The 23,707-nt window shown below is 58.1% G+C and overlaps 1 protein-coding gene and 3 pseudogenes across 1 annotated transcript, besides 4 other annotated features; all 4 read left to right on the plus strand.

Moving 5' to 3' along the window:
* Window positions 1–23,707: part of a sequence feature (areas not merged during assembly with more than two copies in the genome that could not be assigned to a particular haplotype) that runs on past both edges of the window.
* Window positions 661–11,025, plus strand: Tc00.1047053508283.10 (dispersed gene family protein 1 (DGF-1), putative; the record flags this gene model as incomplete). Its single annotated transcript, XM_808574.1, has 1 exon — window positions 661–11,025. The coding sequence occupies one exon, from the start codon at window positions 661–663 to the stop codon at window positions 11,023–11,025; it is 10,365 nt and encodes a 3,454-aa protein (XP_813667.1).
* Window positions 5,511–5,556: a microsatellite.
* Window positions 14,298–16,439, plus strand: Tc00.1047053508283.25 (annotated as a pseudogene).
* On the plus strand, window positions 18,614–20,668 carry Tc00.1047053508283.40 (annotated as a pseudogene).
* Window positions 20,988–21,008: a microsatellite.
* Window positions 21,305–21,346: a sequence feature (AT_rich).
* Window positions 23,152–23,649, plus strand: Tc00.1047053508283.60 (annotated as a pseudogene).

Here is a 23,707-nt window from a genome sequence, read left to right on the forward strand (position 1 = left end):
CGACCCCGCCCGCACATTTGGGGCCTCCACACACGTGTTTTTATTGACAGCCTCTTGCGGCACTCAGGCCGTGGAAAGGGAGAGGGTAGAGAGGTTTTTTCTTGTGTTTTTGATTTTGAGGAAGGATGGAAGCTTTTTCTTCTGTGGTCTTTTTAGTGTTGTTGCCAACAAGTACGAGAAACATAAATTTTAGCAATTATAGGATGGAATTTTGATGCCGTTCCGTGTACGCTGCCCCATTGCCGCTAGTTCACAAAGTATCCACGGCGTGATTTAGTGCGGTGCTGTTCGATGAGGGAGGGCGATGATGTCACTGTTGTGATTGCATCTGCGCGTCTTCTTGTCTGTATGTTGGCGGTCGGGCTGTGGCCGGATGCTTCTGCGTGCCACTGTGTTTATTTGCTGTTGTTCCTACTTTTTCCTTCTCCTCTGACCGAGCATTTAGAGTTACTTTGGCTTCACCAGCACAACTATCGTTTCAAGGTGTTAATTATTAATTGCTGTATTAGGAATAGCAGAATTAGTGGGATAGCGATTTATCGGAATTGTGTATCTGTATTCGCCATCTGAAGAAAGGGGATTTGTTAGACAGGAGTTACGGTTGACGGTGCGAGTGCGACACGCCACGACAGCCCTGTTGGTGCCTGTTTGTGTCGGTGGATGCGGTCTGCGGAAGGTGCGTGTCCGCGCAGCCGGCACCGTGTGCGGCGCAGGGCCATTGCGACTGTGCGTGCGGCGCTGCTTGTGGCGTTGGCGCTGGTTGCGGCGACGGCGTGGGTGCCCGCGGCGCATGCGGTGGTGTTGCGACTGCGGGGCGGCACGGTGGACAGAGCCATCACGGTTGGCCGCGCCGTGGACACGGTGCTGATGGACGGCGTGTCCATCACGAACGGCGTGGCTGTTGTGTTCGACGTGCCGGCGATGCTTCCCGGTGCGCTGCGCATCGAATTGAGGGATTGTGTGTGCGACGGCGGTGCGCAGATCTACGTGCGGGGCTACAGCGGCGAGCCGGCGAGTGACCGGAGCCTGGAGGTGAGCGTGAGCGGGCTGTCCGGCGGCTACTGCTCGCTTGTGTTTGTGCACAACCTGCCGGCACACACGAACGTGACGGTCCGTGACTCGACGATTGTGACGGCGGGGCCGATGCGCTACTCGCAGCTGAGCGGACTGACGGACGCGGTGGCGTCGCCGCTTGTGCTGTACGCGACCTCGCTGTTGCAGTCGCAGCTGCGTGTGAGCAACACTGTGCTGAGGTCGTTGCATGCGGGCGGGTCGGCGGTGTACGTTGGCGGCGGCGTGGACCTGCTGTCGAGCGCGGTGGTGTTTGACGGCGTGTCGCTGGAGGCGTTGGGCGGTCCGACCGCGTCCGCGATGAATGTGGCGTCCTCGTCGATTCTCAGTCTGCAGAGCCTCTCGGTGTTCTCCGTGACGAACGCGTCGGTTGTGAGCAGCGGCGGCGGCATTGTGCTTGGCGAGCGCCTCGAGGTGCTTGATTCGGTGCTGCGCTTCGTGGGCGTCGAGGGGTCTGTTGCGTCGTCGCTGGTGTGCTGCGACGGTGGGACGGTCGGTGCCGGCGGGTGGCTGGACATGCACGACGTGTGGGCGGTGGGCGAGGCGTCGTCTGTGGCGTCGTTGTTGGGTGTGACGCTGAGCGGCGGCACCGTGTCGATTGCGCGCTGCGCTGCCACTGGCGCTACGCTTGTCTCCGGGCTGACGATCGCGAGCGGCGTCGTGTCGGTGCAGTGCAACCGTGCCGGCGGCCGGGTGCTGCGGAGCAGCGGCGACTACCGCTCTGCCGGTCTGTCGTCCGTGAGCGTGGTGCCGTGCGACGGCTGTGCGGCCGCTCTGGCGTGCTTCGATGCGCTGACGGCGTCGTTCTCCGACTGCGTGTGCGGCTGCCGTGCCGGCGGCGTGGGCGACGCGTGCCTGCCTTTCGACGTGCCGGTTGCGAGGGCCGGTGGTGGTGCGCAGGGCTGCGTGAGTGGCGTGACGCTGACGGAGTCGGTGACGGTTGGCGGCGGGCGTGCGACGGCGTGCTTCGACTCGGTGGTGTTCAGCGGACCGATCACTGTGGCGGTGGACCTGCGCTCGATGGACGCGTTCGCTGACGCGCTGAACGTGACGCTGCGCCACTGCGTGTTTGCGGGCGGGTCGCAGCTGCGGATTGGAGGCCTCAGCGAGAGCACGGCGCGCCTGCTGCCCCACGCCCTCGTCAACATGACGAATGTGACGTCGCTGGAGGGCACGATTGTGCTGCATGGCGCGATGCCGCTGAACTCGCGTGTGCTGCTGGCGAACTCAACGCTGCGCGCGACGGTTGGCGGGTCGCAGTACGTGCCGACGACCCGTGGCCATGCGGGATTTCGGTACGGCCCCGCGCTTGTCCTGGACGGCGTCCGTCTGCTGTCGACGCGGTTTGTCATGACGCGTTCGACGCTGGTGTGTGGCGGGGAATTGTGCGCTGCGATCCTCGTGGAGCACGGCCTTGTCGCCAACCTGTCCAGCGTCTTCTACATGGACAACTGCGCTGTCATGTCGCAGGCGCACGTGATGTACGCCCTTGCGTCGGACCTGCGTGTCAGCGGCGGCTCCGTGTTCTCCATACAGAACAGCTCGTGGAGTGCGCCGAGCACCGAGTACTACGGGGGCGCGTGTGTGTTTGGGGACGTTGTGGTGGCTGGCGGCAGCGTGCTGCAGGTTGTGTCCAGCACGTTTCGTCTCGGCTTCGCCATGCTCATGGCAAACACGCTGACTGTGACTGACGGCAGCTGGCTGGTGCACCGCAACAACGAGTTCCGCACCGCCTACGTTGTGTACGTGGCCGACGAAAACGGCGTTGCGTTCCGCGATCAGAGTGTGTGGTCGATAGTACATAACGAGTTCACGCACGGCTCGTTCTTGTCCTTTACTTGTATGACAAGCAAGTGGTCACCACCATCCGACGTGCGCCCGACCATCTACGGCGTGTGCAACGAGGCAAGGGGCTCACCTGTGACGGATTACGGAGTCGACCTCAACATTGAGGCACCCGTGACGGTGCTGGACTGTGGTGCGTGCACGGTGGACGCTGTGTGCTTTGCGGCGAGGACGAGCAGCATCCGCGGCTGTGAGTGCGTGTGCGCTGCTGGCGGATACGGTGGCACTTGTCTGCCAGCTGCGGTTCCGGACGGCCTTGGGCCGCTCCCGCTCCCCGACGCGAAGGACACGGAGGTCCGCTGCGTGCACGGTGGCAGCATCAGCTCCGTGGACTATCCTGATCCCGGTGTGCGTGGTCTGTGCTTCGTCAACGTGACCTTCACCGCCGCGATTGTGCTTGACTTGTGGAGCTTTGACGCGCCACAACAGACACTCAACATCACGCTGCTGCAGTGCGTTCTCATGGGCCTGTTGATCAAGGGGAGTGGTGCGCGCGTGCACATGAACGTGACATCCTCGATGTTGGATTCTGGTGAGTTGGAGTTCAGGGGTGATTTTGGCGTGAGCTCCCTGATACTGGTGGCGGGCAGTACGCTTCTGTCGACGTCGAGTCACGCCATTGCATTTTTGGATTTTTACTTCAGTGCGAATTTTACGCTGCTGCTGCTTGACAATTTCATCGAAGGAAGTAGTTACGCGGTCTATTTTTCCGAAGCTGCTGTTCTTGATGGTGGCGGGATTATTGTGAAGGGAAATACGCTGAGGGCAACGGAGGGGGGTATCGGTTTGGAATCATCTGTTTGCGTTTACGCTGTTGTGAAGAACGGCGGCTACTTTGACGTGGAGAAAAACACGATGAGCGCGGCTAATGGTGTTTATGTTTTTGGTGATACTTCCGTGAGCTCCGCTGGACTGCTGAGAGTGGCGGACTGCATCTTTGTTGGCCGAACGAAGGGTTTGTATTCCTCTCTTTTGTATTTGGACGGATCGGTGACACTCGAGGGAGGTGCGCAGTGGCGTTTGGGGGGCAACAGCGTGGGTGCAGCCTCAGTATTAACTATTCCGTATTCCTGGCAGAAAATTAAACTGTCGGACAGCGGCACTATCGTGGCGCTTGCGTCCAACCGTCAGTTGGAAGATACTTATCCCTTTGCTGATCTGGTTCCGTCAAACACGATCGTGAAGCCGCCCGCGCGGTTTGTGGTTGGGTGCAACCTGCAGGGCGATGAGGAGGTGTCGTACGACGGTTTGTTTCCGGAGGACGTGGTTGTGTTCAGGTGCGGCACATGCAACGACGACGCGGCGTGCTACATGCCCGGGACGGAGTCGGTGGACCGCAGCTCGTGCTCGTGCAGCTGCAAGGACGGATGGCATGGCGCGTCGTGTCTTCCCTTTGAGGTGCCCGACACGGTTGTGCCATCCTTGCCGGAGAGGGCCGTCGACGGCGACACGAGCTGCGTGGTGAACCAGACGCTGACGAACCTCACGCTGAACATGTGGAAGACGCACCACTGCTACGAGGGCGTGACATTCAGCGGCGTGGGTGCAGTTCTGACCTTTTTTCTTGACAGTATGCCGCTGCATCTCCCAATCAACATCACGCTCACTGGGTGCACATTCCTTGATGGGGCTGTTCTGCGGTTTGTTGGGGGTGCTGAGGCGGCCGAGTCAGCGGGCGTCCTGATCCGTGTGGGCCAGGCGGTGATGCGGTCCTCTTTTGTTGCTTTTTCACTTGCCTTCCCGCTGCGCTGCGATATTGCCGTCACGGAGGTTGACGCCGTGCAGTCCTCCGCGGTCAATTTGCCGGACAACGTGAACAACATGTGTAGCGTATTGTTGCTGCACGACGTTGTGTTGAGTGCTTCTTCGCTGTTGGTCAGCAACGTCAATGCGCATGCAACGAAGCACGATGCGTTTGGTTTGTACTCGATCGGGACGCTGTCGCTGGTGGGTGGCAGCTCGCTGTACACGCGGTACTGCAGCTTTGAGGGTTACAAATACCTGTTCTACGTGTACAGGCTCAGTGTGAGTGACCACTCCGTTTTTGCGCTGCTCAACAATACAATGTTATTCGGAGCAAGCCTTTTGTATCAGCACTCCCGTTTCAGCGTGTCGGATCACAGCGTGCTGCGCGTGGTGGGCAACAGCGTCTTTTCATCTTATGCCATTTACGTCAACAAATTGTGGACCGTTGAGCAGTCAAGCTGGTTGGATTGGCGCGACAACGACGTGGGATTGGGTGCGATGCTCTACGACAGTGGCTCCGCTTTTGTGAGCATTGACGGCAGCAGTGTGGTGACGCTGACGGGCTGCACGATGGGCTCGACGGGGTTGTCGGGACCCCTGCTATCGCAGGCTGACGCCGGCTACCGGTTTTTTGCTGGGTGTCTGACGGTTCTTGGACGTGTGGTGACGACGGCGGCCGAGCTGGAGCTCCACGGCATCACCAACGCGACGACTGTTGCCGCATGCGGGGATCGCACGAAGGAGGGCGACTGCTTTGCTCCGCTGACGACGACCGTCAGCGACCGCAAGTGCCGGTGCGCTGCTGGAGGGCACGGCGATGCGTGCGTACCGGTGCCTGTGCCTGCTGGGCCGCCACCGCCACCGCTGCCGCCAGTGCCGCCCACACCGCCGCCGGTTGGTGAGTGCATCAACGACATGGAGTACCCCGAGGTGGCGCAGACTGTGGGCAGCGGGCTGTCGTGGCTGTGCTACCGCAACGTGACGTTCAGCGGGGGCCGCATGAGCCTGACGGTGCTGGTCGGGGCGATGACGGGCGACGTGGCGAACGTCATGTTCGATGAATGCACGTGGAGGGACGGCGCCGTGCTGGTGCTGTTGGGCAGCGTGCACGCCGCTGTGGGGTCGCTGAACATCGTCGTCACCGGCAACACGTTTAGTGACGCGCTGCTCAGCCCGGAGGGTGTGTTTCCACCGCACACGAGCATCACGATCAGCGGGAACCGCTTCACGGTCACGAGGCTGATTTTTCGTTCGGGTTTGGCCATTGGCAGACCGTCTTGTGTTGCGATGAATGAGCTGGCGATCAGCAACGACTCCGCGGTGGTGCTGAGTGGCAATGTGTTTCAGAGCGTGAGGGCATCGTCAAGCGCCATTCGCGTTGTCAGATTTGCGCTGAGCGTGTCGTGGCACTCCGTGTTTGCTGTGATGGGCAACACGTTTCATATGGCCGGCGCTAACGGCACTCTGATATATCTTGGAGGGTCTAGGCAGTCTTCGTCGCTGAAGGTGCTGAACAACTCTGCCGTGGTGATTCGAGGCAACGTTGTGACGATGCCGGTGAAGTACGTCATCTTATTTCTTTGGGAGTTACGTGCGGAGTCTCTGTCAGCGGTTGTGTTTCAGGGCAATGACATGCAGGGAAGCTCGGTTGTGTTTTTTTCAGGTTACTCCTTCAACATTTACTACAACTCCTGGCTGCAGCTGAGCGGCAACCTTTGCCGCGTGTCCCCAGTGGTTGCTTTTGCTGTTTTTAGCCCCACGGTGAATCTCCGTGACTCCACGGTGTCTGTCTCCGGCAACCAATTCATTTCCGGCACGTTCACGCCGACAGCGTTATGGATACCCACGGGGCCCCGCGATCTCACAAACGGAGCTATTGTGGCCGCATGCAACACTGTGAACGGCGAGGAGGAAGCGAACTACGCCATTCCGTCCGTGTACAATGCCACCATTCTGAATTGCAGCGACCCATGCGCCCTTGCGACGTCGTGCTTCCCCGCGTACACGACGACGGCCTCGAGTGACGGCTGCACCTGCACATGCGCTGAGGGCGGCCACGGCGATGCGTGCCTGCCCGTCGCTGTTCCCGAGCCGCCGAGCACCGACGGCGCCGACTTGTGCGTGCGGGGCGTGAGTGTAGACGTGAAGGTGAAAGTCAGTTTCGGAACGTCGGTGGTGTGCTACGTTGGTGTGACCTTTGCGGCGGATGTCGTGGTGGGCGTGGCGTCGATGTCAGGGAGCGTGCGCAACGTGACGCTGGTGAACTGCACTTTTGTGGGCGGAGCGAGCCTGTACGTTGTTGGGTGGCGGTCCGACCCGCCTGCTGGCGAGCGCGCCGATGTGTTGATCAGCGGGCTTGAGTCGCGCTCTGGCGGCGGCGTGGTGGTGGCGAACCGATTTCCGCCGGGCTCGCGCGTCACTGTGGTGGACTCGGTGCTGATCGCAGAGAAGCGTGTTGCGTATCGCGGCGCCTACGACCTTGGCAACCTCTCCGCGTGCCTCGTGCTGCACAGCGTGAATCTGACTGGGAGCGTGCTGACCATCGCGCGCACGCATGTGGCGGCGGTGTTCCGTGACGCTGTTGGCGTGTTGTTTGTTGGCGGCGTGGCGCTGTCGTCGCGCGGTGCGCTGTACTTGGACGGGCTGTTGGTGCAGACGGCGCTGGGGCTGTGCGTGTCGGTGGAGGGCGGTGTTGCGGCCAGTGGCGGCTCCGTGGTGGCGTTTGCTGACAGCGACTTCCTGCTGTGCAAGCACGCGGTGTCTGTGCGTGGGGCTGTGAGCGTGTCGGGCTCCGCTGTGGCGCTTGTGCGGAGCGAATTTTCGTCGACGGAGGACTACGCGGTGGCGTTCTATTCGACGGTGAGCCTGGGTGGCGGGTCGATGCTGCTGGTGAAGGACAACGTGCACGACGGCGTCTCGAGGGAGATGCTCTACGCCGCTGGCGCCGTGACCGCTGCTGGGAGCACGCTGAGCTTTGTGCGCAACCGAGCGCTGCTGCCGCGGATGCTGTCGGTGAGCCTGTCGCTTGCGGCTGGGGCGCATTTGAGGGTGGCGTGCAACGACGCTGGTGGACGTGTCCTGTCGACGGCGGAGGAGTACGCAGCGGCTGGTTTTGGCGACGCTGGGCGCATCGACGTTGCTGGGTGCGACGTCTGCGACAGGGACACGCACTGCTACGCGCCCGGGACGGCCTCTGCGAGCATGAGGAACGGTGTGTGCGTGTGCGCGTGCGGCAGCGGCGGGTACGGCGAGGCGTGCGTGCCTGTGGGAGCTCCCGCACTGCCGCCCGCTGTGGGCACTGCGTCGAGAGTGTTTGTCCGCGAGGGCGTGACGGTGCAGTCGGTGTTCGTTGTGCCTGCCGGTGCGAGCGAGGTGACGCTGCGCCACGTTGTGCTGGACGGCGTGAGTCCTGTGCTCTACGTGCCGTGGATGGCGCGAGACGGCGTGCGGATCGTTGTGCAGAACGTGTCGCTGCTGAACGGCGCCGTGCTGTACGTGATGGGCGGTGGAGGGTTGCGCGGTGCGGTGGCGGCGGGAAGCGACGAGGGCGGGCCGGTGGAGCTGTCGGCGTGCGATGTGGAGGCGCTGAACGGTGCGCTTGTGCTGAGCGGCACGTATCCCGCAGGGTCTGTGCTGACGGTGACGGACTCCCTGCTGGTTGCCACGAGGCCGACGCCGCTTCCGTATCTTCCCGGCTCGCAGTCCTCGCCGTACGCACCGGTGCTGGTGCTGTCGGGCCTGCGGCTAGTGCGGTCCGTGCTGGTTGTGTCCGGCGTTGCCCTCGTGACTGTGATGACTGGTGGGCGGACGGTGGTGGTGGACGGCGCTGTGCTGGAGCTTGTCGGTGGCGGCGTTGCGCTGGACGCGGCTGTGTTCGGTGGCGACGTTGCGTTGTACGCGAGTGCGCGCGTGGTTGCGTCGGGGGGCGCTGTGCTGCGCGTGTCGGGGAGCCAGGTGTACGCCGCGCATGGGTTGGTGTTTGACAGCGGTGTGGTGGCTAACGCGTCCGCCGTCGTAGTGAACGACAACGCCGGTGTGCTGACGGATGGCGCGCTGCTGGTGCTGCGGGGGTCGGCGTCGTTTGTGTCCGGGTCGTGGCTGTCGGTGCGCGGCAACAGCATCAGCGGCAGACTCCTGTCGCTGCCGTCGTACCCGCGCCGTGCGGAGCTCGTGCAGAGCACACTGACGCTCCACGGGAACGCCGGCAGCGGGCCCGTCGTGATGGACGGCACCGTTGCGCTCGGGGGCGCCGGCCGGAAGTTTGTCGTGGGGTGCCTGACGCTGAACGGGCAGGCGCTGCAGCCGATGCACTACAGGTCCGCCGGCATCATCGGGGAATTCCGTCCCGTGGCGTGTGGCGTTTGCGACGCCGACGTGTTATGCTTTGCTGCTGCGACGAGGGCGATGTCGGGGTCGTGCGGCTGCCGCTGTGCTGAGGGCGGGTACGGGCGCGACTGCCTGCCGGTGTACCTGCCGCACGTGGACGGGTGCAACCGCACGCTCGCTATGCCGCTGCTGAGTCGCACGGCGACGCTGACGGAGACGCGCAGCCCGACTCCGACGTGGACACCGACACCGAGTCTGAGCAGGACGCAGTACGGGCCGACGCAGTACAGTTTGACGGAGACCCCGCAGGTGACAGGGACGCTGTTTCCCACGCGGACCCCGACGGCGTCGATGAGCAGCACGCCGTGGTGGAGCGACGTGGCGTGCCCGACGCTCGCCGTGACGACGACGGCGGCTGGTGGCAACCTGACGCAGAACGACATCCGCGGCGGTGGGAGCGCCGTCCCGAAGCGGCTGATGGTGGCGCTGCCGCCGCCGTTTCGTTGGGCAAGTGACCCGCAGATTGGCACGCACCTGAGCTTCGTGCCGGTGTCGACGGCGCAGCCGAGTGGGTTTGGCGGTCCGTGGGGAGCGATGCTGCGCAACGCGACGTGGGTGCGCAACGCGACGAATCCGTCCACCGTCCTGGAGCTGGCTGTGCCCGTGCACCGCGGTTACTTCATTGGTGCCGACGAGACGATAGTCATTCGCTGCGACGCTGCGGCAGTGTCTGGCGGCTGCAAGGGTGTGCTGCTTGGGTCCTTCACGATCAGGTTTGACACGCTGCCCGCCGCAGCCAGCGCTCTCTCGGCGGTCACCGGCGTTGTTGCGGGTGCGGCGGCTGTTGCGGTGGTGGTGACCGGCGGGCTGGGCTCCGTCCTGGAGATGCAGGCGCTCGGCGTGTTCGCAAGGACGCCATGCGCCTCGGCGCAGGAGCGTGCGAGCACCGTTGCACCGCCGTACTTCCTGTCGGTGTTTGCTGCCCTTGACCCGCTGTGGATGGTGGTGGGCAACGCGCTGCTCGCCGCTGTGTTCGGGTGCGTGCACTACGGTCTGACGGCCACCTTCCAGCGGTGGCGCGGCGTGGACGCGGCGAGTGCGTGGGCGGCGATGCGCTTCCCGAGCCTGACGTACGTCGTGGCGCACGCGATGCACCTCGGCATCTTCTTCGGCTCCGTGCTCGCACTGGCGATGCCTGGCGCCCGCGTGCAGCACCGCGTGATTGGTGTCGTTGGCGTGCTGTACGGTGTGGCGTTCCCTGCTGGCGTGTGCTACTTGATTGCTCGCCACACGGGCGCGAGCTTCACGAGGTACTGGCAGTTTTCGAGGAAGCCGCTGCATGAGCGCCTGCTGTACCCCGTCGGGTATTGGCACCCCGCGGCGCAGCAGCGGATGTACGGCGGCATGCTGACGAACATGAGGGGCAGCCACGTGTACTGGTGCGTGTTCCAGCTGTCGGTGCTGTGTGTGGTGTGCCTGATTGCTGCTGTGCACCCGCCCGTGGGAGGCTGCCACGTCCAGTACTTCTGCATGGCGGCTGTGCTGCTTGCGGGTGCGGGCGTGGTTGCCTTCACGAACATGATGCGCTCGGCCTTCCTGACGGTGATGCGCACGGCGGACTTTGTGCTCCTTGCGGCGCTGTGCGTGGTCAGCGCGGCCAACCACCTTTCGCCGAGCGACGGCGGTGCGAGGGCGTACGCGGCGATCGTGCTGCTGTTGACCACTGTGGTGCTTGCGGTCACTGTGTACAGCGTCGTTGTGTGGTACGTGGAGGACCGCCACTGGCAGGAGCTGCGCGAGCCGCTGCGTGGAAGGCTGGAAGCGCTGCTGCGCGATGACGAGGAAAGCGACGAGGAGACGCAGAAGCCCCACGAAATGGCGTCATCGTCGTACGCCTCAGGCACCACCGCTGCGTCGTCGTACCAACCACCAGCACCGCCATTGCAGCCTATGGCCGGTGACACCCACTCAGACTCACTGAGCCTGTTCGACCGTGCATCCAGTGCGAGCCGTATGGTCGATTACGCCGCCATGTGACGTACGCCACGTGGAATTAGTAAGTGTTAGGTGCTTGCGACGCCACGGCTGTGCTGCGCACCACAGCCAGCCGTCGTTAACGGCACCTACAGTGTTGTTTTTCGTTGTTTCTATGGATTTGTTTCTATTTTGATCGGGTGCTTTCAGGAGTTTTTCCCGTTCCACGACGACCGTGTGGAAGGGATTGAGTTGTCGCTCTTGTTACTGCTGATGTTGTGTTGTATCGGACTGTAATTTCATGGAGTTGCGTACGAGGAACCCAACGCTCGTTTTGTGCAATGGAGGAAGGATCCAGCGAACCGCCTAGTGGAAGTAATGAATTGCAGCTCTGCCTTACCGCGGGTTTACATGCAGGAAGCGTTACAGTCCACAGAAGCAAAGCGGCGACAGAGTAGGAGCAGGGCTCCGGGTTTCCAGGAAAGTTTTCGAGCGGGATTATGTATAGAGGCACGACGCATTGCCGTAATTCCGGCTTATTTCGTTGTGGCGAGTGCACGGGGTGATTGGTGTCTCCTTAGCGGTGGAAGTGACGGACCAGGCCATCCCAGTCACGTTCCACACTTGTCCTCGAGCGCACCGCTGCCATGGCAGGATCCCTCAGGTGTGCACGTGGAGCGTGGGGGCCTTGGATGACGCGGCATTGGGATTCGTTGCCCGTTACGGCCCGCAATTTTGTGTGTGCAGGAGGTGTGACGGCCACTTCCGGCAATTTGCACATCTCTTCACGGCGCTGCCTTTGATTTAGTTGACGCACCGCCTTCCATAGGCAAGGGATGTTGTCGCGGATTGGCCACGCTGGTATGGGGATGCCTCCACGAGGAATTCTTTCTTTTCCCCAATTTCCTTCTGGCTGTGCGAAATTCATGCACCACAGCAGACACAGAGCGGTGTGGTGTTAGCACGGAGAGTACGATCTGCACCGAGACTGTTTCCACTGCAGCGTGCGCCTATGCGCCTTCTCGTCGAATCGTGGAAGCACGCGAGCACACGTCGACGGTTCTGGACCACCTGGTGACTCACATTGTGGACGTAGCCCTTTTTTATCGCCCGCAGCACCGAGTAGCGCACACACGGATGCAGCTTGCCTTTGGCCACTGCGACATACCCAAGAACGAGGCATGTGATGCATAAGCCAAGGAGGCGTCCGACCTCGCACAGCTCAGAGGCACATGGAGCACCGGCATCGTTTTCATTGGCCGAAGGTATTATTCGTGCCCGACAGCTCAGGCCAGAAGCTCACCACTCCACTGTATCATGCGACTGGGAACCCACGCGCACGGACGCCGCCCTCACTCGTGGGGAAGAGGCCGCACTGGACCGCCTCCGCACCGGAGTTTCGCACACAATACGGATGGCTGCTACGACCACTGCAACCCGCCATCCCGAGAAAATGCCGTTGGTGCGGCACGGATGCCGCACAGCAGGCACGCAAAGAACTTTTCATGGAAACGCCTCCTTCTCCCGCTGAACCCCACTACGCCACGATCCGACGGCCGGCAGACTGCCCGGTGTGCGGCAAGCACTGCAGTTGTCGCACTGGTGTCGTGACGCACATGGTTAACGCCCATGACATTACGCGCTCCCAGGCGCTGTGGAAAGTTAATTTTCCCGGTGAGTCGGAACCGCCAGAAATCCCACCGGAACCACCACCCAGCGCTTGAGCGAGGACGAGAGCGAGAGACGGCACACCGATCGCACCCCCGCCGCAGAGTGCACGGCCCAGGCCGAAGCCACTCTCATGCAGTTTCCGCACGGCGTCGTACGAAAGGCAAGCCGGAATCGTACTTTATCTTTGGCACTTCCACAAGCAAGAGTTCCCCCGACAACTAGAAGGTGTTGCCAGGAATATGACGGTCTGACGGCATCCACTCCGTTCGAATGCACGTACTGTGAATTCGGGGCTCAAGCGAAGGCGGGACCACCATCCCGCATACGAGCACACGAACACTCTAGCACAGATCCACGGTCGGCACCGAAGAAGGAAGCACTTCGTAAATGCCCTTGATGCGACAGGCAGGCGGGCAATGCCGGGGGATTGACCACCCACACACGGCACAAACACCCGACAGAAAGAAAGTCATGACACTAAAAATGGAGATTAAATAGCCACGTGCTGCAAAGCTCGAACCTCCGCATGAAGAACATCAAACCCACACAGAAACCCCGCCTCTGCACAGGAGGAGAATGCCACCGAGAAACAGTGCACCGTGTGCCTAAAATGGCACGCACACACATGCGTTGGTGAACGTCACGCTGTCGCCGATGTCACGACGGCCGAGGGGTCAGGCCGCCGAGAAGGCGCACGTTGCCCGGCGACGAAATCCCGATGGGATCCCCACCAGTTTAGTTTCGCTGTCCAGCATGCGGGTGTCAGTGCCATAGCAATGCCTGACTGACCCGCTACCGCACGGCACGCCACGGGCATCGACCGGGCATTGTGAAAACCGGCCGACTGGAACTGTGCGGAGGGGCAGGTCGGCATTTACTCCGCTGCCCGGCTCTGCAGGCACCCAGAAAAAGCATGGAGCGGACATTGGAGAAGTGGGGAAGTCGTGCTTCACGGAAATATTGGTGTGTCTCCACTTTGAAGTGGAAGGTCTCTGCCCCAGCAGTATCTCCGCGCGGCGAGAGGGCACGAGGCCCCTCGCAAATGCGGCAGGCCGTATTTTCTCCTGGCAGGCTGCCCTCCTCTCCTTTTTTCATTTATGGCGTCCATGTTTGGTTGGTTCTGTGTTTTGTTGTTTTATTGATTCTTGGAAGCAACGGATTATCGAGCCACCGCGCTACCCCCGGGGCGGGTGCGTAGCGGTGGTGTGTGCTTCACGGCCTCCGCTGCGGCTCCCACTTCGGGTGCCGGGGCTCTCTTTCACATCTCCGATCGTTGGGCGGACATGCTCTGCGATGGTGGCTGGCGTGTGGGCCTTCGTATTTATTTGAGAAGACACGAGGAATAGTAACAATATATATATATCAACAGCGCTGAATAGATATTAGTACTGACATCTAAATGCCTATCTACATACATATGCGGCCAATAAAATAGCAATTCCATAAACCAAGAAACCAAGCAATCTGTCAAATTGTAGGAGAGAAAATGGATGCATCCATATCTATACAGATGCATCAATGAATAGGAATAAAGTATCGTTTTTATGCTCATACCCATATCGATATATCTACACATTGATCAACGCCTATTTTCATATGTATATCCCTCCATATAATTTTTCTACCGTTCTTTTATATTCGTGGCATTTTGCTTCCGCTATATTATGTATCCTTCTCCCGTGAGTTTCTGCTTACTTTTTTAGAGCGCATAGGCATTCCGTCCCGCGGTCAAGGCTTCATATGCACTGAAGCACCCCATCGGACAAAAGTCGCAAGGGGTTTGCGAAGCCCATCCCAATTGAATGATGGTTGCCACCTTTTTGATCTTCTGAGGAGCTGCGACGTGTGAGTGCGTTGCCCCTGACACTCAACACAATGACAACTTTCAACGAGCAGTTTGCAGGCGCATTGTGCAGTTTTCTTGAGGTGTGGCCCACACCTGTATTTTGGGAGTGAATGCACGGTGTACCTGTAGGGGATGCTGAGGGCGGCGTCAGCGAGGCATGGGAAAACATGTACTCCGGAACAGGTGTGTGGCGTTGGCCAGAGGAGGTCCTGTGCCAACGGCATCACTGATTGATGGCCATTGATTTTGAGGCTTCCAGCTTCCCTGCTTTAAGGAATGGAATGGCGCTGGCTGACTAGGTGCCACATGCCACCTAATCTGTCCTGGATGTGGCTTAAGAGACAATGCGGACGCATGCAGAGGGGGAAAAAGAAGTAGGACGTTGTGTGGAAATGCACGTGGACGTGTCAGAGCGTCACGATATTCCTCAACAAGTGTGGGGCCCCGACTTGATGTTTCGACCGTCCTGATAAAACTGCCTGGGGTGAAGGTGAGTGCGCTGACTTCCGTTTCACCGAGTTTTCCTTCATCTGACAGGCTGCGCGGCTGACGTGGAGGGACATCATGCGCACCTGTTTCCGGCGGGTGCGATGACGTTCCCCACATATGAGGACGATTTCCCCGATGATGCACTCTGCCATCCTCACTTGTTTTATGTGACGACACGATGCAACGCGGGGTTGGTGCTGAGCGACGAAGGTTTTCCGTCTCGGTTGGGACCAAAACGAAGAGCCCATGAAGAGGCATGCTGCTCGCGATTGGTTGATGCTTGGCCTGTGAGGTGTCTTTCCGCCACCGTGAGGCATCTAATTTGCTTGATTGCAGCGCCCTCTACGCGTTGCACAGTTATTGTGCTCCTGAGTAGTGCCGATAGGGGCGGATCGCATGATGGTGTTTTATTGCTGGAAGGCTCTTTGAGGAGGAAAAATATTAATTGTTATTTCTTCTTCCTGAACGAGACGAATCTGTCCTTTGATTAAAGTACGAGTGCCTTGTCGCAGCTCTTTTTGGCCGTTGGTGGCTTTGGTGTTTGTTCCAATCAGTGGCTCTCACTGGCGGCTCCAAGGCCTAATATCGACTGGTGTTTTCCTTTTTGGTCCCACGTTGCTTGGCCCAACAATTATTTGTGCAGCTGGACAAAGAATTTCCCTGTGGGTGTGGATCATGTCTTGCAGAATATGCCCACAATGGCTGCTGACCGGGCTGGTGACTGTTGCGTCCTGTATGACTCTGAGAATGTTCTTGCGCATTTCATTCTGTTGCGTGTAAGTGATGTTACATCTGTGCCTCCTCGTGTGGCAAAGGTCTGAACCAACGGAGGATAGAGTCTTGTGATGAATTAGGGCACAAACAACTTTCATGTTGCTCATAGTTGTTCTCGTTTTCACTGCGAGCTTCGACGTGGGGAACATTTTATTATTTTGTGCGGTATGGAGAGCACTTATCCGGTGACATATCGTCGTGTGGTGGTGTCTGGTTCAAATGACCCTGTGGAATATTTTGTGAGGGCGAAGAATGATGGCAGGACTGTCGTGCCCACACAGACGGAGACGAGAACAGGGTGGTTGATGAGCCCTGTAAGATTGCGCGCTCAATTGCGCCACTGGATGCGTGCAGAGCAGGTGGCTCTCCGGTGTTTGTTGGCTTCACGGCCAACCCGCTGGCCCCTTCTGAAGGGCATTCAAGAGCATTTGTCCTCTGAGTGTGTTTCTGTTGTGTGGCCCGAACACTGCAGTGCCAGCTCCATTTGGCTTTTTCTTTGTTGAGAGGATGGTCTGTTGCACTTCTTGGACCCCTGTGGAGGGAGGGTCGTGGGGCAACATGCCCGCCATTTCTGTGTTGGCGCACCGCGTACTTGTGGTCGCGTTACGCAGGTGGCATAATCTTCAGTTGCAGGATGAAAGCGACGTACTATTGTACCTTGCCAGCAATGCACGGTCATCTTGTTATTTATTTTTAGGCGTTTCTGCAGGACAACGAGCTTGCAAATGGTTACGAGGGATGTGTGGCTGCAGGGGTTGAGTGCCGTTGGTTTTTTTTGAGGGGCAGTGTTGAGGAATTACAGGCGCTTTCAGATGTCATCGCCGGTGTGAGGGCAGGTGTTTCAGCCACCAGAAGCGCGGCTCTTGGGAAGACAAGTTTCACTCCTGCGGTGGAGGCAGGCATCGACGAGGCGAATGTGCGGGCTCACCACTCTACTTTCTGTACTGTTTTGCAGCGACGACTGGATCTGATCGCCAGCCACATTGAGCCGTCGCCATGTGGCCGCAACGTTGTCCCGAAGGGATCGAGAGGCCGCAGGGCACGGCATTTGCATTCATTCGTGGAAGTGTCACGAGGAAAATGCGGGCCTTTCGGCTTCTGGCGTCTCGCTGCCTTTTGACGCCATATTCGGTGAGTCTGTGGGTACTGTCTGACGTTCCTGCCTTTTACTGGATGATTGGCGCTGCTGAGATGTGGAGGACATTTGCTGCGCCTTCTTTTGGTATGTTTGTCGCACGCCGTGTTCGAGATGGTTGTCGATTGCCGCATTGCATGGGGTGCTGCAAAGCGATGCATTATGCCACGCGATTGTGTTGTGGGTGCCATGCGGTGGAAATATTTGACGTCGTTGAGGTGCCCTTGGACGGTTGGAGTGGCGATCCTCCGGCGCGGGTGATCACTGACGGGTTCACACGCCCCTTTGAATTTTCTGTCTCTTCGTTGTACGTTCATGAACTGACCGCGGATATTGCAGAATATATTTAGGCCGCTGCAGTGCTCCATGCATTCAATGTGTTGTCCTCCGCGCCTTTAACCTCGGCAGCTGACCGACCGGTGTCTTTGAAGGATTTGGGAGGAGGATTCGTTCAATTTGTTTTGCGGCTGGAGTCACTTCCTTCATTTCTGTCGGCTAGAAAAGCCCACAGCGTCAATTTGCTTTTTTCCCTTCAGTGGGAGGAAAGGGTGACGACGAACCCCGAGAGACGGTGGCTCTTTTTGTTTCATCGCTGAGTGATCTGTCAGCGGCAGTTGATGCATCAGTCCTTCCTGAGGGTCGGTGACAGACACTCTGTGGCTGAGACTATTTGGATGGGATTTCACAGGGGCAAAATCCGCGCTTTTTTTCTGTGCTTATGCCGATGGAATGCAATGATTTCTCCTCTCTTGTGATGCCTCGGGTGTGTCGTGGCACTACATTGAGGAGGGCACGAGGCGTTGGTTTCCGTGTTATTTTTTTAGGCGCCACTGCTCTTTTTGGGTGTGTGATTCGACTGTGTGGTGGGTCGGTTGAGGGGGAGGACGTGGATGGGCCGCGCCTACCCGACTGCTGCGCCTTATTTTGCTGAACGCCCTGACCGAATTGCTGGTTTCCCTTTTGCTTGCCTTACCGGGCCTGGCGACCTCTTGAGGAGCGGTGCGACGGCGTGGACTGTCGGGCTGCTGAGGAGGCCGTGGCTGCGCGGGATGTCCTGCGGAGTTTTTTGCGTTTCAGGACTACTGTAGAGAAGAGGACATTTTATGCCTCCTCCACTTCCAGGAGAGTAGATGGAGGGATCACGGTTGTGTGATCTCACTTCACGGGTGTCTGCGCTCGTTGATCGCGTCGACGGTGCGCTCTGTGTGTCTTCGACCACTGCCGAAGCATCCCGCCATTTTCCTTCCGGTGAACGGGAAAATCCACCGACACGCCGAGCAGGTGGTGGGGGATGTTGCAGCGAGGAACGCCTTAAAGGTCCTGCAGTGAGGCAGCGCTGCATGCAAGGATCCCGCAGCACTTGGGATTTTGCTCGCATTTAATTTCTTCTGTCTCTCTGTTGGTTGGGGCCGTTTGCCGGAGGGTGTATTGACCCGTGCGCAACCGTCAATGTCTCTGCTTCTGTGTGCGGCCCCACAGTGCTTGAGCCGTTGTTGACAGGGAGATTAATTACTGTAGCGGTTACGACGCTGGTGCGTTACACTGTGGATGGCGGTGCCACCCACTTCTTTGCCACGCTCTGTTTTGGTGCTTTTTAATTTTAATTTGATTTCTTGCACACAAACACACTCAGGCTAGGAAGGAAGCTACGACCAAGCGCCAATCGCTACTGTGAAATTCGAAGGCTCTGAAGGGACCAACAACAGCACACACACACCGCCCACACACATATTTATATGCTCTCACGTGTTGCTGCAGTGAAGGCACCCCGCACACACAACCGTCGCCGCATGACCGGATCCCGCGGAAGGAGGAGGGAAGGAAGAGAGAGTGAGCCGCAGAGGCCCAACATGTCCCGGCATCTTTTTTATTCTGCCGTTCTGGTGCCTTTTGTTGTGTTGGTTTGCTGCGGCAGTGGGGCTGCACACGCTGTGGGGAGTGTGTCATGGTGTGTGCGGCTGCTGCAATGTGCCGAAATTTTTGTGCTGCAGGAGACGCCGGTGAAACCAAAAGATGGGTCTGAAAGTAAACTGAAGGATTCTTTTGCTTCACCCTCTCTCGTCAGTGCTGGTGGGGTAATGGCTGTGCTTGCTGAGGGTACTTTGGCGCGTTGCCCAACAAAACAGGTTTATCCAGCTGACTTTGTCGCGGGGTACGCCAACCCTGCGTGGGGTTTGTCTTCTATTGTCGCTGAGGCCATTAAGGATACGCAGAGGGCGCACACGGTGTTGAGTACAGTGAATGAAACGGGACGTGTGGGTGTTGCGCGCCAACCCACAGCCACTGCGAAGGACAAGAGGGCGTTTCCACTTGTGGGAATCCATGAATAAAAGTATTACGATGCTAAGAAGACTTGGAACGTAATTGACTCAGATATTCGACTGGTTGTGGGTGAGACCACTCGTTCCGGGGACGGCGAGCCGAGTGAACCGATCAACTGGGGTGAGCCCAAATTGCTGTTAAAAAAGAGGATTCCACGGACTAAAAGAGAAGCGAAGGAGCGTTTCCCCACTGCTGGCGCCGGTGTTTTCATGGAGGATGGCATGCTTGTGTTTCTTTTTGCGGCAAGGAATGACAAGCGTGAATTTGTCTCCATTAACATTTATTCGACGGACAACGACAATAACTGGGTGCTCCTAGAAGGCATTTCCTTTGCGGAATGCCTTGACTCTCACACCACCGAATGGGAGGGATCACCTTTCATGGTTGCCCTTTTTTAGAGTGGCTGCAATTTGTACGAGTTGCATGACATGGGGAACACGTGAACGGAGGCTGTCAGAATACTCCCAGGCGTGTGGGCCAAGTCACGAACAGGAGTCTCTTGGGACATGAGCCTGCGTGTGGAAGCCCTTACCGCCGCGAAAATTGAGGGAGGGAAACTAATGCTGTACACCCAGAGAGGGTAGCTCTCGGGGGAGAAAAGAGCCAATGCGCTCTAACTTCTTTTTTACAAACAACAACCACACGTTTCATGTTGGATTGTTTTTTGTGGAGGATGATGTGGGTCAAGCGTTTGCTAACACCCCGCTGTACTTGGATGCTGCGTTGCACCCTTCGCAGTATGCGGTTATTGGAGCAAGCAGGACCATTTCACTTTCTCGCCTGATGGAGGATCTGCAGACGATCAGGTCCGCCCTCAGTACTTGAGCACAGCTGGATGCCTCCTTCTCAGATTCGTTCACACCCACAGCGGGTCTGGTTGGACTCTTATCCAATGCAGCCAGTGGTGACGGGACGTGGATTGACGATTACCTTTGCATGACTGCAAGCGTGACGAATGCAGTGAAGGTTGAAAATGGGTTTCAATTCACGAGGCCTGGGTCCGGGGCAACGTGGCCCGTAAACAGCCGGGAGAGAACTGGGCTGTACACTTCTGTAAGCCGCGATTTCACTCTTGTGGCGACGGTGGTCATACAAAATTTTCCGAGGTTGAGCACTTCTCTGCTGGGTGCGGTGCTGGCCTCACCGGTCAGCACGACTATCATTGGGCTGTCGCACAGCACTGAGGATAAGTGGGAGATAGTGTTTGACGGCAATAAAACTGCACATGGCAGAACTTGGGAGCCGGGGAAAGAATACCAGGCGGCGCTGATGGTGCAGGGCGGCAACAAGGAGCTCCGTGTGCGTGGATGGCCGGCTTGTGGGGAGCTTGGAAACGAGACCAACACCTGAGGTGCGGGGGGCTGAAGTCTCGCACTTCTACATTGGGGGAGGCGAAGACGACAGCGACAGCAGTATGACGATGACGAAGGTCTTTCTGTGCGACCGCCCACTGAGTGCCGATGAACTAAAAATGGTCAAGAAGAGCGACGCCACAAAAGGTAATGGTGACGACTCCATGCGTGGGGACGTCTCTCGGGTGCTGCTGCTGCTGGGGCTGTGGGACATTGCGGCCCTTTACTGAGAGGTCGGAGCGAGGAGTCCCTGCCACCAGTGGGAAAATATGTGCCACTGTACGCACCCTCCGAAATAATTGACGTTTTGCGTGGACGCACCCTTTATTTTATCTGTTTCTATCTCTGGTTTGACTACCTCATCCTGCCCGTGTAAGTCTTTACGAAGGATGTGCTCTCCCTCCGGGGACCGCACCGCATGGCATTTGTTTTTGTTTATATATATATATATATATATCTAGTGTAACTTTTTGAGACTGTTGGGATGTCTTTAATGTTTCCGTATGTTGATGACACGTGCACTCGGCATTGAGCGCCGCGACGATGGAGCGATGGAAAAAGGGGGGCTAGATGTGCAGCAACGCACTGAGTGTCCCAATGAAATGTAAGTGTTGTGTGGACACCAGAGGGTTGAACGACTGAAGCAAATATATTCTTACTTTTGCAGGAAGAATATGCAACCATTTTTTTTTGCTTTTTCCGCGTTACTGTGTTTTTTTTGTGTGGAATTGAAAACTTTTCCAAAGCGGTTTCTTTTTTTAAAACTTTTTTTGTTTTAAATTTAATTTTTATTTTCCGCAAGCGTATTGTGGGTTGCCGCTGGTTGGGCTGCCGTGCCATGCTGAGCCTTATTGGCCTTCTCCCTCTTTTTTTTTTTCCGTCCTGCACCTCTGTTGCGTGTTTTTTTGTGCTTCTTCACGTGTGTGGCTCTCTTTTTTTTCCCTTATTTCTTTGCGTGTCAGCAGGCACGCAACCGCACGGCGTACATGTTGCGGTGCAGTTGTATGCTTCTCCTGCACTCGGTGGTGGAAGCGGCGTGTGGCTGCTGCTGGATCACTCCGTGGCAATGAAGAGAAGGAAGGGAGTGACAGGGAGAGTGCGTCGTGGCTCTCGTCTTCTGTGGAAATGCTGAACGGCAATTGGCGGTATTGTTTTGAGGCGCCGCACCATCACGCACGAGGACGTGGCACGGAGCGGAAGACTTCTTCTTTTTTTTGTGTGTCTGCTGCTGTGGGTGTGGACGCGTTTGCGCCGGACTCGTCGGCACGATGGCCGCAGCGTGTGGCTGCCACTCTGTTCTCTTGGGAAATATGCTGCCACGTTTTCACTTGTGTGTTGCTTCGGAGACAATGTGCTGGCAGCTGTGCGATTGCCGGGTGGATGGAGAGGAGCGGAGGGAAGTGCGTGAGCGCCGCGGTCAAGAGTCGCGCTGGGTGTCTCGCCGCGGAGGGCCTTGCCCACCCAACCCAGCACTGCTCCTGTCGGGCACCCTCTCTCTATCACACTGCAGCATCGTAACCGACGCCACCAGCACGCGGCGAGGCAGCGGATGCCGCCACTGACACCAGTGCGACCGGAGGGGAACGCGTCTGGTGTTGCGTTCCGAGGGGGCAATCCGTGTGGCACAGTGGCGTGCCCAAAACCTCCTTGTGGAGTCCGCACACGACACCGGGCACTGGCCGCGGAGCGTTTGCGTCAAATAGGACGCTGCGGTGGAGTTCTTTATCATTTCACATGGACGGACGCCTGTTTTTACTCTTTTTCCATCCAGGCGGATTGCTGCGCGATGACACCACAACAAGGCAGTTGTTTTTACCATGGAGGGTAATGTCTGCAGGGTTACGCATTGGGAATATGAATGACGGATGCAATGGGAAAAGGAGCGTCATGGTTCTTTTGTGCTGTGCGAGTTACAGAAATTTTCAATACATATATTCCTTGTGTGGGAGCTTTTCATGATGCATCGCTGCTGTGGCGTGTATGTTTTGTGATACCTGCGTGTGGCCGTCGCTGCACCAAATTCTCTTCCCACTTTTTTGTGTTAGGGGCTATGCCTACATGTATTTCTGCAGATTGTTTGCGGTAAGGGCGGTGCCACACGGGTGCGGGGACCGTGGCGAGCGGAATGCATGGGCTAACCCTCCGCGCCTACCACGGTGTTGTTGGTTTTGTTGTTAGCTTTTCCCAACACTGTGCTGGGTGAGTGGCACCCACTTGCCGTCGTTGCGGTGGTCCTCGTGCATGTGGTGTGCATCGCACGCTGTGCCGTCACACTGTGTGAATGACTCTATTGTTTTGGCTGCCCATCGGGACTGTGCCTGTTGTTCCCATCTCTCTCATTTTCCTCCTTTGATTGGTGGCCAGTGTTCGGCTTTAACACGAGCCAACTGCGGGGACAAGGGGAAACAATACGTGGAAAGCACAAGAGAGTGCACGGCGATCATGAGGAGGGCCCTGCGTCCACTGTGCCGCGGAGAGATGGTCGGAGGGGAGCGAGGCCGGAGACCCACAGCGACACGGATCAACCCGCTACGACTCGCAGAGGGGCGAATGAGGTGCGGCGATTAATGTGGGCTATTTACAGTCGGGTGGAAGGGTAAATGCTGGAGGGAGTGTAAGAGTCTGTGTACAATGCGAGGTGGCATCATGTTGTGGGGGTTCCTGACGGCGAGTGGACGGGAATGGATGTGAGGGAAGGGAGAAACACCGAAGTCATGGACCTACAGGGCAGTTTGCATGACTCTAGAAAAGGATGACGGTGTGCAGCAATCCGGTGCACCACTTCCCAGGCTGATGGTGCGCACCTCGGACAAGGGATGGCCGTACTCGTGGAAAGAGGATGGATCCACTCGTGTCTGCCATGTGAACTGTGAGGTGGAGCGAGTGTGGCAGATTGTTAGGGTTGATCTAACCGGATGGTTGAGCACACTGGAATCAAGTAACAACTCTTTGTCTGTGCGACGTTTGTTGATTTGGACGGCCGGGATTGGGAAGTCGATGGCTGCCGGCTTGTACCTCCTCTACCAGTGGCTGCACTACGATGCGGAGCGATTCCCTGCGGTTGCGTGCTTTGTTTGTAATTGAGCATTCCTGTTTGACAAGACCACCGAAACGGTGCGAGAATACGTGGATACTACGAAATCTAAGAGAGTCTTT

This window comes from Trypanosoma cruzi, genomic scaffold (genome assembly GCF_000209065.1).
Source record: "Trypanosoma cruzi strain CL Brener 1047053516757 genomic scaffold, whole genome shotgun sequence".
Lineage (NCBI taxonomy): Eukaryota > Euglenozoa > Kinetoplastea > Trypanosomatida > Trypanosomatidae > Trypanosoma > Trypanosoma cruzi.